General features: G+C 35.8%; 1 protein-coding gene across 1 annotated transcript; it reads left to right on the forward strand.

Moving 5' to 3' along the window:
• The first annotated feature begins 2,755 nt into the window (after positions 1–2,755).
• On the forward strand, positions 2,756–13,448 carry LOC132551510 (glutathione S-transferase 3, mitochondrial-like). The gene is made up of 5 exons (XM_060215662.1): positions 2,756–2,972; positions 6,442–6,506; positions 8,487–8,544; positions 11,988–12,060; positions 12,987–13,448. Exons 1-5 carry the CDS (start codon positions 2,853–2,855, stop codon positions 13,085–13,087), a joined length of 417 nt encoding a protein of 138 aa, XP_060071645.1. The 5' UTR covers positions 2,756–2,852; the 3' UTR covers positions 13,088–13,448.
• The last annotated feature ends 573 nt before the right edge of the window (positions 13,449–14,021 follow it).

Raw genomic sequence — 14,021 nt, forward strand, 5'->3', positions numbered from 1 at the left:
TTTTAGGTCCTCAACTGTACCACAAGGGTCAATATTAGGTCCTCTCCTGTACCACAAGGTTCAATATTAGGTCCTCTCCTGTACCACAAGGTTCAATATTAGGTCCCCTCCTGTACCACAAGGGTCAATATTAGGTCCTCTCCTGTATAACAAGGGTCAATATTAGGTCCTCTACTTTACCACAAGGGTCAATTTTAGGTCATCAAATGTACCACAAGGGTCAGTATTAGGTCCTCTACTGTACCACAAGGGTCAATATTAGGTCCTCTAATGTACCACAAAGGTCAATATTAGATCCTCTCCTGTACCACAAGGTTCAATATTAGGTCCTCTACTGTACCACAAGGTTCAATATAAGGTCCTCTTCTGTACCACAAGGGTCAATATTAGGTCCTCTACTGTACCACAAGGGTCAATATTAGATCCTCTCTTGTACCACAAGGTTCAATATTAGGTCCTCTACTGTACCACAAGGGTCAATATTAGATCTTCTACTGTACCACAAGGGTCAATATTAGATCCTCTCTTGTACCACAAGGTTCAATATTAGGTCCTCTACTGTACCACAAGGTGCAATGTTAGGTCCTCTACTGTACCACAAGGTTCAATATTAGGTCCTCTCCTGTACCACAAGGGTCAATATTAGGTCCTCTCCTGTACCACAAGGTTCAATATTAGGTCCTCTACTGTACCACAAGGGTCAATATTAGGTCCTCTCCTGTACCACAAGGGTCAATATTAGGTCCTCTCCTGTACCACAAGGGTCAATATTAGGTCCTCTCCTGTACCACAAGGGTCAATATTAGGTCCTCTCCTGTACCACAAGGTTCAATATTAGGTCCTCTGATGTTTATATTTGATATCAATGGCTTACCACGATTTGTTCCCAATTGTGATACTGATATGTATGTAAATGATACAACCTTACATGTAAAAGGAGCTAACTCTGCGAATATTGTAAACTACAAAATGAATGTAATCAATATTGTGTTCTATTAATAACATGCTCATACATCTACAAAAAGGGTCAATATTATGCGTACATGTATTTACCACCTCCCATTAGAAGTTGTACAAAGGACTGCCATAAACATTGCTGTACCACAGATGGTTTTGATCTTACATCAACAAAAACTCAAAATGTCCTTGATGTACCACAAATGAAACTTTACTTGTACCACAACGTCAAAAGGAATAGAAAACTGTCTTCAGCTGTTGCTTTACTGTAAAAGGGTCAAAAGTCCTCTACCATCCAATGCTATGAGTACTAAATTACAATGCCTACCTCTCCAACAATAATTATGTGATACCACAAGGGTGATGGTCTAACTAAAGGTCAAATTTAACTATAACAAAGTTGCAAAAACTAGCTTCTTTCACAAGGTTCAATATTAGGTCCTCTGATGTTTATATTTGATATCAATGGCTTACCACGATTTGTTCCCAATTGTGATACTGATATGTATGTAAATGATACAACCTTACATGTAAAAGGAGCTAACTCTGCGAATATTGTAAACTACAAAATGAATGTAATGAGATTGTGTTCTATTAATAACATGCTCATACATCTACAAAAAACTACTATTATGCGTACATGTATTTCCTCCCATTAGAAGTTTACAATGGAGACTGCCATAAACATTGCTGTAGATGGTTTTGATCTTACATCAACAAAAACTCAAAATGTCCTTGATGTTGATATAAATGAAACTTTACTTGGGCAGAACACGTAAAGGAAGTTTCAAGAAAACTGTCTTCAGCTGTTGCTTTACTATGTAAAATCTCAAAGTATCTACCATCCAATGCTATGAGACTAAATTACAATGCCTACATTCTCCAACAATAATTATGTGATATACGGGGTGATGGTCTAACTAAAGGACAAATTTAACTTATAACAAAGTTGCAAAAACTAGCCTTTCCAGGTACATTACTCAAATCTGTTTTAACACCAAGTACGGAACTTTTTTAAGGACAGTGATATTCTACCCTATAAACTTATAGTTAAGTATCATACTTGTATAACCCTGGTAAAATACTAGCCGCAATATACCACTTGGCTAGAGAGAACTTCTCTTTAGCTCAATTAGGTGAGCATCAAACTAGTATGAATATACGTGAACTTAACATATATATATATATTATATTTACATATATATGAATATTTATCTAGTTACAAAATTTTATAATTAAATTTCATGTAGTCTTAATTGACACACCTGAATTAAGATCAAAGTTAATTATCTTGTAATCTTTTAATTAGTTCATTATTATATACATTGTATATTGTTGTTGACTTTGGTTTACTTGATTTTAGGGTAACCATTTATCTTCAATATACATATGTATATCAATGGGGTAGATAGTATATATTTGTAGGTTGTCAGTATATCATTGTCATTTGGGAGGCCTGTGTGTAAGATTGTTATATTTGTACTGTACCCTCTGCAAACTAAGAATTATTATAACAAAAATAATTAAGATAATTATTATTATACAGCTAACACATGTGTTCATAGTACGAGCAAACACCTCATCCGCCACAATTGACATTTTATTCACTCAAGTAGCTACATATAACCTCACATAATGTGAGCAACGATTTAACATGTTAACACAATTATGTTTACGTCAAATTCGCAACTCAAAACAGACCCAGACGTTTTCTTTCAAGGGCAGATAACCCCTTCTGCTCATTTAAGTAATCATTTCTTCTTTTTCTTCGATCATGTCGTCGATTTTGGCTATTGTAGGTTCTTATCGGTAAATAGAAGTCCTTTATTTACAAACGTACTCATGACATAGATTATGATTGCGGCCAGAGAAGGTGGGAAACAAGATCTAGAGGGATGTCTATTGATATTACGCCCGATCACGGATACGTTGTTTTAGTCATAGCTTCGACATGGTTCCTCTTAAACTGGACGGCAATGAAAGTCTTGGAGGCAAGACGGATGTACTCTATTCCGGTAACGCAAAAACTTTGTTTCCATGGTAGCTTGCATTTAAATGGGCAGACCTTTTTTTGTGGAAAAAAATGCACATTGGAAAGAAATTCAGTGAAATGCTTCCTCTTGCACTCCAACTAACTTTTTAAGGACGTATACCTATTTGACTGAAAAAGTTTTTTAAGGTAAAAGCCAAGCACGCACACGGAAGGTTCGGGATGCAAAAAGGAAGTCTTACAAAGGGGGAAAATATTATTCGTTTGCGAGGCGTAGAACATGTAGATGGTTAAACTTATCTTTCTTTAACTGAAGGGTTCGACTGTCAGGAATCTCCTCCGATGGTAGAGATTTCTCTGTCTAACTATCAAGGTAGGGAACTATCCTTTCCTACCCCTTGTTCTCCTTAAAAAATAAATATGCATGAGATATTATAACCATGGGTATGGTCATTTGCATTTGAGGCCCCAGTGACAATTGTTAATGACACCATTGACCCCAACTGACCACGACACATCATAAAGATGTTGTAATTAACAATAACTCGCACCCGACTTGTACTTCCTGTGCATGCAGACTGTTTTGATGAGGAAGACGTCTCGATCAAACCCTCATTGGAAGTGTGGGCATTTCTGGCTGGTGGGGTAGAAAGACTGATCCACAATTTTTGTTATTCTAAATAGCATGGCAAAGCTTGGTATTACATTAATACATAGCATAGAATAGAGTGTAATGCAACATATGCTCCATGTTGGTGACACGTAACCTGCTTGCAGGTTTCATTCAATTAAATGAGATACGATCATATGTGTCTAGATAATTAGCCCTGTCCCGAAACACACTTCTCATCGCTCTTCTTCTTTCTTCCTGTCCTAAATCTTTGTAGCTGCCATTTTGGATTCACTGATGCAAGTGGGTGTGAAGATACATATGAATTTTAACTACTTCAGGCGGTGGTGTAAGTTTCACCCGATGCTCCTAAATAACACATGCTTGGTTAAACAGGGTTGTAACTTTTACGTATGGCTTACAAACAGATATACACTCACTTGTAAGTGGCACCCTGTTTGTTAAACAGTTCCCAGAAATAGAAGCTTTATGTTAATCTTGGTAAATCCATGCAGTGTCTGAGTTTGGAGCAGGTGGCATGGTAAGCCATTATCATTACACACAATCCCAAGACTTTTCTCCATTCCCAATAAAGCACTACAAAACGGTGGGAAACAGCTTGTTAGTAATCCAAAGCCACTAGATAAGTATTTCTCAAAACTAATTTACTTATTTACCAAATACATAAGTCTGAAACCGAAAACTGACAAACTCAGACCTGTTCAAATTGATACAAAAATACATCAAAATTCACACAAAATAAAAAAAAATCATTGATAGTGCTAACAGATAACCAGTAAATAGTTTACAACTGGAATTCAGATAGGATTGACAGCAGCAGTACCTAAACATTTTATTAGAGATAACAGGAGCCTAACAGATGTACGCCCTTTCCTGTTGGCTGTTGGGGACCAAAGGAGCCACACAAAGTCAAACCTATATCCTGGTATGGTTGCAACAAAGCCTGCAGCAAAAGAGTTGGAATGCATATTTGTGTTACAATAGTCCAAAGAACTACCTATCTGTGATTTTATCATCAGAATTCCCTCCTTTGTTGAAATATGACAATTTAGAGATCAGTGTATGGCAAGCAATGTTAAGTTTACAAGAGTGTTCTACCAATACTTTTAGTACTGTGTGTTACAAGGACATAATTGGATATGTTTGTTTATTAAAGATCAAATTGAATACTGGGTGATACTTTTCATAACACTGGAATGCATCAATAGAATTCTTTCAGTCCTCGAAACTAATTTTGAATAAAAATTAGCGATTTATAGAAAATGGTTACAAAGGCAAGCATTCAATAAGTTTGGTCAAATCTGGGTATAGCAGTTTGTTATGATTAAGGCAAATGAACATGAAATAAACAACAGTGTTGTTACTGGTCTCACAGTAAAATAACTTGTCATACAAAGATAATGTCAATCTGTAGGCTAAAGAACTACATAATATTTGAAGTTCAACACAAGTAACAATTGTCTAGATTCATAGAAATATACCTGTCAAAGACTGCAAATGGCTTAATTGTGTAGGTCAGGTGACATCTCAGATTGTCATTGCCTTCAGAAGTCAACAACCAGAAGTTTATAGATGAAACTAATCATACCCACTGACATTTATACGTGTCGAAATCTACCCTACATATCTTGAAATGTTTTAAAACTATACATTTTCATGAAGCCAAATCAATGCATATTTCTGTTATATATTATGACTTGTACATCTTAACCCCAAAAGTACAAAATCTCAGTTCAGGTAGGGGCTCTAAGTAGATAAAATCCCAGTCACTAATTGATGGATTTCATTGTGTCTTTTAAGGCTTCTTTTTTCTCTTCTCGGTTCGTTACAGTGTTGACTTTATGGTAAACTATTATTGATATGACTTAAAATCTGTGTCCTGTCATCTCCCTCAGGACATAAATTACTTATCCCAGGTGGTTGACATTACCATACCTAGATGCTCATCCCTAACCTAGCTTTTTGTGTTTACTATGTCGTGTCTTGGGGTACTGCCAGACTGGGATCCGTTTGGTACCATCAAATACATGTATACGTCACATTTGTGTGTTTACATGTTGGATGAATAGAGAAAAACACCAAATCAGAAATTTTTATATTGATACAATCCAATCCTTAGATAAAAACAATACTTCTGTAGATCTGTTCTGGTAATGAAAATTCTGCAGATTTGTAATAATAAGGATGCCTGTAAGCCTATTTTCACTTTTCATAAACAAGCATCAAAAGCAAATAAAAGAATAGAAAGAAGATCCGACTTTTAAAAGAACAAATAAAGATAGAACGATGGTGGACACCACCATCCCTTCAGAATCTCTTGTTTTGTGATGGTACTATCAAGATGTATTTCCATAAATAAATCAATAAATAAATTTATTTTACAATTGCTAAACAAGTTTTCCAACTTTTATTAATCACTCTTGTTGGCCTGAATGGAAGGGCGTAAGAGGTCTCACAGTTGGAGGGAACTGTAGTACTGGGGGAAAACCCGCGTGGTCGGGCAGGTGACCCCATACCTTTTTACATTAATTCCGGGAATTGAATCCTGGATGTGTAGGTGAAAGGTGAACGCATTACCATGGTGCCACTGAACCACCCATTGTATTCTCAATTTTCGTTTTCACTATTCACTGTTTTCCAGTGTTTTTTTTCACAAAATCAAAACATAGACCACTTTATCCACTGCTTCACAATGTTAACATAAAGACTTATCCTTAACTTAATGGGATAACAATGTCAGCGACACAGACCGCTGAAAATTGATTGGGTTAAGTACAGACTCAATAAAGCTTAAACTGTCGCAACTGTCTTCAGTATTTCCAGTACTTTGATGTAGTAAAGTTTTCTTTTCTTGAATTTTCAGGACCCAAGAATGTATAGTGCCAATGATGACCGGTTCAACTGTATACAGAGAGCCCATCAGAACACGTAAGTGATGATGGGTGTTGTTATGTAGGATATGTAGAGTTTACAAAAGGTTGATGTGTACTTATCACAAAGGGAATCACAAGCTTAGGGAGTATTTTTGTAACTTTTGAAAAAATAATGAGTGTGAAAAAATATTATATATAACAAAAGTGAGTTTCTGTGATCTGTTTTTACCCCGATGGAAATGTTACACTGAGGATGAATTGACGTGTTCTTATGTATGGCATGTTTTGTGTTGTCGTCTTGTCGTCTTGACATCTTAATAGGTCCTGTAATGAAATACCAATTACTGAAATGCAAAACAAAAAATTTAAGAAATATTTGGAAATATAACAACTCATTACAGGTGATAAATGTGTTATTTTCAAAGCAATTAATTAATAAAAATTCATCTATCTTACACTACAGATATCTACTTATTGCACAATGTAATATATTACTGTAGGGTGTTATATCTGTCACACTGTAGATTTGTGTGTCACACATTACTGTAGGATATTATATCTGTCACACTGCAGATTTGTGTGTCAGTCACACATTACTGTAGGGTATTATATCTGTCACACTGTAGATTTGTGTGTCAATCACACATTACTGTAGGGTATTATATCTGTCACACTGTAGATTTGTGTGTCAGTCACACAGTACTGTAGGGTATTATATCTGTCACACTGTAGATTTGTGTGTCAGTCACACAGTACTGCAGGGTATTATATCTGTCACACTGTAGATTTGTGTGTCAGTCACACATTACTGTAGGGTATTATATCTGTCACACTGTAGATTTGTGTGTCAGTCACACATTACTGCAGGGTATTATATCTGTCACACTGTAGATTTGTGTGTCACACATTACTGTAGGGTATTATATCTGTCACACTGTAGATTTGTGTGTTAGTCACACATTACTGTAGGGTATTATATCTGTCACACTGTAGATTTGTGTGTTAGTCACACATTACTGTAGGGTATTATATCTGTCACACTGTAGATTTGTGTGTCAGTCACACATTACTGTAGGGTATTATATCTGTCACACTGTAGATTTGTGTGTTAGTCACACATTACTGTAGGGTATTATATCTGTCACACTGTAGATTTGTGTGTCACACATTACTGTAGGGTATTATATCTGTCACACTGTAGATTTGTGTGTCAATCACACATTACTGTAGGGTATTATATCTGTCAAACTGTAGATTTGTGTGTCAATCACACATTACTGTAGGGTATTATATCTGTCACACTGTAGATTTGTTGGTCAATCACACATTACTGTAGGGTATTATATCTGTCACACTGTAGATTTGTGTGTCAGTCACACATTACTGCAGGGTATTATATCTGTCACACTGTAGATTTGTGTGTCACACATTACTGTAGGGTATTATATCTGTCACACTGTAGATATGTGTGTCAGTCACACATTACTGTAGGGTATTATATCTGTCACACTGTAGATTTGTGTGTCAGTCACACAGTACTGTAGGGTATTATATCTGTCACACTGTAGATTTGTGTGTCAGTCACACATTACTGTAGGGTATTATATCTGTCACACTGTAGATTTGTGTGTCACACATTACTGTAGGGTATTATATCTGTCACAATATAGATTTGTGTGTCAGTCACACAGTACTGTAGGGTATTATATCTGTCACACTGTAGATTTGTGTGTCACACATTACTGTAGTGGTCACACATTACCGTAGGGTACATTATATCTGTCACACTGTAGATTTGTGTGTCAGTCACACATTACTGTAGGGTATTATATCTGTCACACTGTAGATTTGTGTGTCACACATTACTGTAGGGTATTATATCTGTCACACTGTAGATTTGTGTGTCACACATTACCGTAGGGTATTATATCTGTCACACTGTAGATTTGTGTGTCAGTCACACATTACTGTAGGGTATTATATCTTACATTGTACATCATTTTGATCTTGTAATACACTGTTTCTTTTTGTTCAGGTTGGAAGTGTATCCCACATACATAATACTACAGATATTTGGAGGCCTGTATGCACCAGTAGGTATTTAAAAAAGATACTCTATGCTTTTACCCTGAAGGATCATGTGGGTATTGGCTTAAAATGACATGATGTGTCGATTCCATCAGGATTCCTGTTGTATTCACACAACTTCAATTTGGATACTCACTTCAATATCCTTGGTGGACCGCTATAGATGGGTATTACCACCAAAATCTCTAGTTTTAGCCCGGTATCATCAGATGAATTTTGTCAGGTAATGCAATTTGAGAAATAGCCATTTTCCAAGCATCCGATTGACTTGAAATTGGGGACAGACCGTCGTTTAATAGTACCATCAAATATATATCAATTTTTTATTCCTTTAAATAAAACTGAATTGTTGGTGGGTTTTTGTTTGGACTCTCATTTTTCCAGTGTAAATTTTTTTTTGTATTAAGCTCTGCTAAGTGTGTTGGCATTTAGTTTGCACATACATTGGTGATAAAAGTAATTTTAATGACAGAAAAAATTACACGTATTTTGTGTCCAGAATAATAATACAGTGACAGTTCTACATGATGTATTTCAGTCTTAAATGTGTGGTGGGTAGGTACTCATAAAAACCCCAGTACTGTCATAACCCTGTCCCTGGGGCCTGAGGGGCAGGGCCAAATAGGAAAAAAATCTTTCAAAAGTCTGCTCTGTTTTTACAAGCAGAATAAAGTGACAGTATATTGAATTATAGATATCAATTAGTCTTCTTTCGAATTTATGAAACTAATGGCCCTTGGGCCCAGGGGTCAAGTGGTACAGCAGGGTCAATATTACTTTATGTAATTACATGATATCTCCCTAGCTATTGAGATCCCCACCCCACAACAATACATAACATTGCTGGTCATTATAAAATAAACACAATCATGATGTTGGAATTGGCTCCAGGGTTCTGGCCCCACCCCTTGGGATTTAGTTTCTTGTTCATATATCTTTCAAACAGTTGAGATCCTCCCCCCATAACCATATTATGGTATTCCTAGGCATCAAAAGATAAACATAATTATGATTATGGTTGGCCTGATCCCCCTGGACTAAGTTTCAGGGTTATATCTACGTATACTAACATAAGTGTCACAGACCTATAAGTAAATTGTGAAATCTCAGGTTTTATTTTCTAGATCCATCAGTGTTTCCAGAAGAGCAAAATTCAATCAGATTAAATCTAAATCTTATCAACACTTAGGGAGGTCAGTTATTTCCCTTTAGTTCAATTGATCTCAATGGACAGGAGGGAAGATCCTGAATGAGGAATTTTACTAGCATTTGAAAATAGTCTCTCTTAATTCTGTGTGGATTTCTGTCAAATTCAGTCTGTATCATCACTTGGGGAGGTCAATTACTTTTCAAACTCAGGAAGGTGATTAGACCCCAGAAAGTAAGGATTGGGCCCCAGAAAGGGTTCAGCTGAGATTTTCCATTGGTAGAATTCCTAAATGGCCTTTTGAATTTCAACAAGATTTCATGTAAAACATTGCTTTTGGTGGATAATAATTTCTGAAATGTCTAATTGTGAAATGACTGTTCAGGTATAAGAGCCGTTAAGGCAAGTGAACTTAGGCTATGACCTGGTTGTCTGTGTGTTTGGAATCAACTTTTCCTTTCAAACGACTTCCTCTCAATAAGCAATATACCCGTTGTAATGATATTGGTTTTATAGTATGCTTGGGTTGAAGGGCTGCAACGTCAAATGAATGACTTTGACCCACTTTCAAAGTCAAAGTCAGCAACTTCACAAAACACCAAAAGGCCTAGGTGCTGATATTGATCTTTAGCATGCTAGGATGAAAGGCTACCATGTTTGTTGAAATGATTGATGTTGACCATGTTTCAAGGTCATAGGGATCAAATTTGTTAGAATGTTCAAACAGCTGTTACAATTACCAAAACGCCCAGGGTACTGATATTGGTATTGTAGCATGCTGGGATGATGTGATATCAAGTTTGTTTAAATGAATTACCTAAAGACACTTTCAAGGTCACAGAAGACAACATGATAAAATATTCAACTGTAGATATCTTCCCAATAACCAATAGGATCAGGGTGCTGAAATTTTGCCTTTTAGCATGCTCTACATTGGAAGAAAAAATATCCAGTTTGAGCAGTGGATTTACCTTTACCCTGTTTAAAAGTCACAGGGGTCAAATGTGTTAAAATTTTAAAGATACTTCTTAAAAAGCAGGAGGTACTGATATTGGTCCTGTTGTATGCCTTGAGGAAGTGCTTCAAAGTTAGTAAAAATAAATCAGACCTTGACCTACTTTCTAGATTACTAATGTGTGAAAGTTTTTACCCAATTTCTGCTTAATACTGATACTGTAACTGTATATAGTTTGGGGTTAATTTTATTCTAAAGGGATTTTTGTGCTAAAGATATTGCGCTTAAATATGATTGTGCTAACTCTAGATTCTTTATGTCATTATAACAGTTGATTTCAAATGCTTGAATTTATCATTCCACTTTGACAATTGTTCCATAATCAATATTAGGCTAAAATTTAATTGCACCAAAAAAGTATGTTCATTTGTTTTACAACATGCTGAGATTAATGGCTAAATGACCTAAGTTTGTTCAAATGATTGACCTTGACCCACTTTCAAGGTCACATGGGTGCATGTCCAAAAGTCTTCTTCTCAATAACAGGACCAGGGTGCTGATTTAAGGCCTTTTCATGTGGGGATAAAGGGCTATCAATTTTTTCAAAATATATATCTAGAGGTTGGGAGGGGTGGTGTCATATATAAGTTCTTTACAAAAAAAATTCTGGAGTGTTGAGGATGAATACAGTCTGTACTTGATATACTGATCACTTGCATGTCAGCAGGCATGTGTATAATTTGACAGCCAGACGTGAAAGAAAACTTGACTGGCAGAGATCATAATTACCTGGTCATTAATAGGTAGATAATGACTTGTACCCGTGATTTCAACACTGCATACTGTTGATTAATGCCTAGTGTGAAGACAAGTGTTGGTGTATGTAAGATAAATAAATATGGATAAATTGGATAGGTAACAGAATAATGAAGCTTAACACATCTGATGTCAAAGAAAACGAATAACAAAAACTAATAAGAGGTTGATTATTTTCCATCGTATTATTGTTCCAATAATTAAAGATAAGACAGTAATTAAAAGTCAATATAAGAGATGAAAACAAACTTATAAGAAAATACATTCAAGTTTTGGACCTTATATTGTTGTTCTGAAGTGTCAGCTGAACATTCCGAGATAGATTTCTCAGCTTTTGGGAATCATTTATCACTGAATTTTTGGGTGTGCACATCATGCAAGAAGAAGCATTTTTCAGTTTTTTTTTAACCCTAAAAAGCACATTACATGGGTATTTATGGTTTAATTAATTCATTGCCACATTTGTCTACAGGTAACAGTTCAGCTGAAGCCCAGTTACTAATGACTGCTATGCACTCTTGTGTTTATAGAAACTTGGAGCTGTCAGTGGCCTGATCTGGATGGCTGGACGGGTAGCTTATGCACTTGGATATTACACAGGGGGTAAGTGTATTCACTAGTTACAATGAGCTACACATTTTGGTATAATTTATACTTTGAGTAAATGTATCACACAGCTAGAACTAACATCGACTTTCATGTACTATGATTTCACTATAAATTGGAAAATTTTATTTAAGTGTCAGTGTATTCAACAGCTGGAAAACTGAAACTGTTAGGGTATTATACTAAAGCTAAAAATTCCATGGCTAGAGTGACCTACACATGGGTCCATTATACTTGTGATAAGTACATTTTAAAGACGGAGTGACCTACACATTGGTCCATTATACTTGTGATAAGTACATTTTAAAGATGGAGTGACCTACACATTGGTCCATTATACTTGTGATAAGTACATTTTAAAGATTGAGTGACCTACACATTGGTCCATTATACTTGTGATAAGTACATTTTAAAGATGGAGTGACCTACACATTGGTCCATTATACTTGTGATAAGTACATTTTAAAGATTGAGTGACCTACACATTGGTCCATTATACTTGTGATAAGTACATTTTAAAGATGGAGTGACCTACACATTGGTCCATTATACTTGTGATAAGTACATTTTAAAGATGGAGTGACATACACATTGGTCCATTATACTTGTGATAAGCACATTTTAAAGATGGAGTGACCTACACATTGGTCTATTATACTTGTGATAAGTACATTTTAAAGATGGAGTGACCTACACATTGGTCTACTATACTTGTGATAAGTACATTTTGTATTGGGTATTACATTAGTTGTCAGTAAGTGTATCCGACATCTTGAGCTTCACAACAGATAAAAAAACAGGGTTCAGTTTGTGGTACTCTGCTATGATCGATAGTAATGAATTTGAACTAAGACTTAACAGAGAAATCTATCTTATGACAATACCATTGTGGAAATGAAAGCAATTTGTATTTTATTTTGCAGACCCAGAGAAGAGGAAGAATGGTTTTTTCGGATATATAGGCATTTTAACTTTACTTGTGTGTACAGTGATGCTTGGCTTGTCACTTCTTGGAATTGTATAAACCACACACATACAGTGACATCTCACGTCCTTTTCTGTGGAGAAAAGAAATTACTTAATTAACTGGCATCTATAGAGAATAGAAAACCCTCTCATCACCTGTAATTACATGCCAGGAATTACAAATTTTGTCATTAAGTCAAATTCTTCAGTGATATCCTGTTACGAAAATTCAATTGTCATTAATGTATTTTTGCTGCCATTGGTCTGTCATCATTTGATCACTGTGTCTGTCATCATAACACTGTCATTGGTTTGTCATCTTTAAATTGTGTCATTGTACCCATCATCTTCATCGTAACTTGCAGATATCTATCATGGTTTGTTTGTTAATTCTTTTATTAAATTGCTTAAAATCTTAACGAGTTCAAACTTTATCCTTTATCTGTCCTATTTTCTTATTACATCACATGAGACGAAGTCTTAAGTGAACTGTTGCAATAATCTTTTGTCGTGCATTGGCAGTCATGCATCATTAACAGTTTACATTTTCAACTTTTTTTCAATAACCAAAAGGCCCAGGGTCATGGTATTGGGCTAGTGGTATTCTGGGATGAAGGGCTATCATGGTTGTTCAAATGAATTACCTTGACCTTTTCTCAATGTCAGGGGTCAAATGTGTTAAAATCTTTTGACGACTTCTTCCCAATAAGCAAATGACCCATGGTCATGATATTGGTCCAATAGCATGCTGGAATGAAGAACTATCATGTTTCTTCAAAAGAATGACCTTGCCCTTCATTCAAGGCCACAGGGTTCGAATATGCTAATCTAAAAACAACAGTTCCGTTGGATCGAAAATTATGCCTTCAAACTTAGAAGCAATAAAAACTATATATCAGTTCTGTTCTGCCTGCCAAAATGCTTGGGCTGATAGACAGGCTTCAAATCTGTCCAAGGACCTGGCGACCTCAGGTGACCGTTATTGGCCAAGG

This window comes from Ylistrum balloti, unplaced genomic scaffold (genome assembly GCF_031769215.1).
Source record: "Ylistrum balloti isolate Yb309-2 unplaced genomic scaffold, AGI_CSIRO_Ybal_v1 Utg370204, whole genome shotgun sequence".
NCBI classification, from domain to species: Eukaryota; Metazoa; Mollusca; class Bivalvia; order Pectinida; family Pectinidae; genus Ylistrum; species Ylistrum balloti.

What these genes read in the sequence shown, in the direction of transcription:
- LOC132551510 (XM_060215662.1), top strand. Translation starts at nt 2,853, where the DNA reads ATGTCTATTGATATTACGCCCGATCACGGATACGTTGTTTTAGTCATA. An exon ending in CAGAGAGCCCATCAGAACAC is followed by an intron (nt 6,507 to 8,486) that starts GTAAGTGATGAT and finishes CTTTTTGTTCAG; the next exon opens with GTTGGAAGTGTATCCCACAT. An exon ending in TTGGAGGCCTGTATGCACCA is followed by an intron (nt 8,545 to 11,987) that starts GTAGGTATTTAA and finishes TTGTGTTTATAG; the next exon opens with AAACTTGGAGCTGTCAGTGG.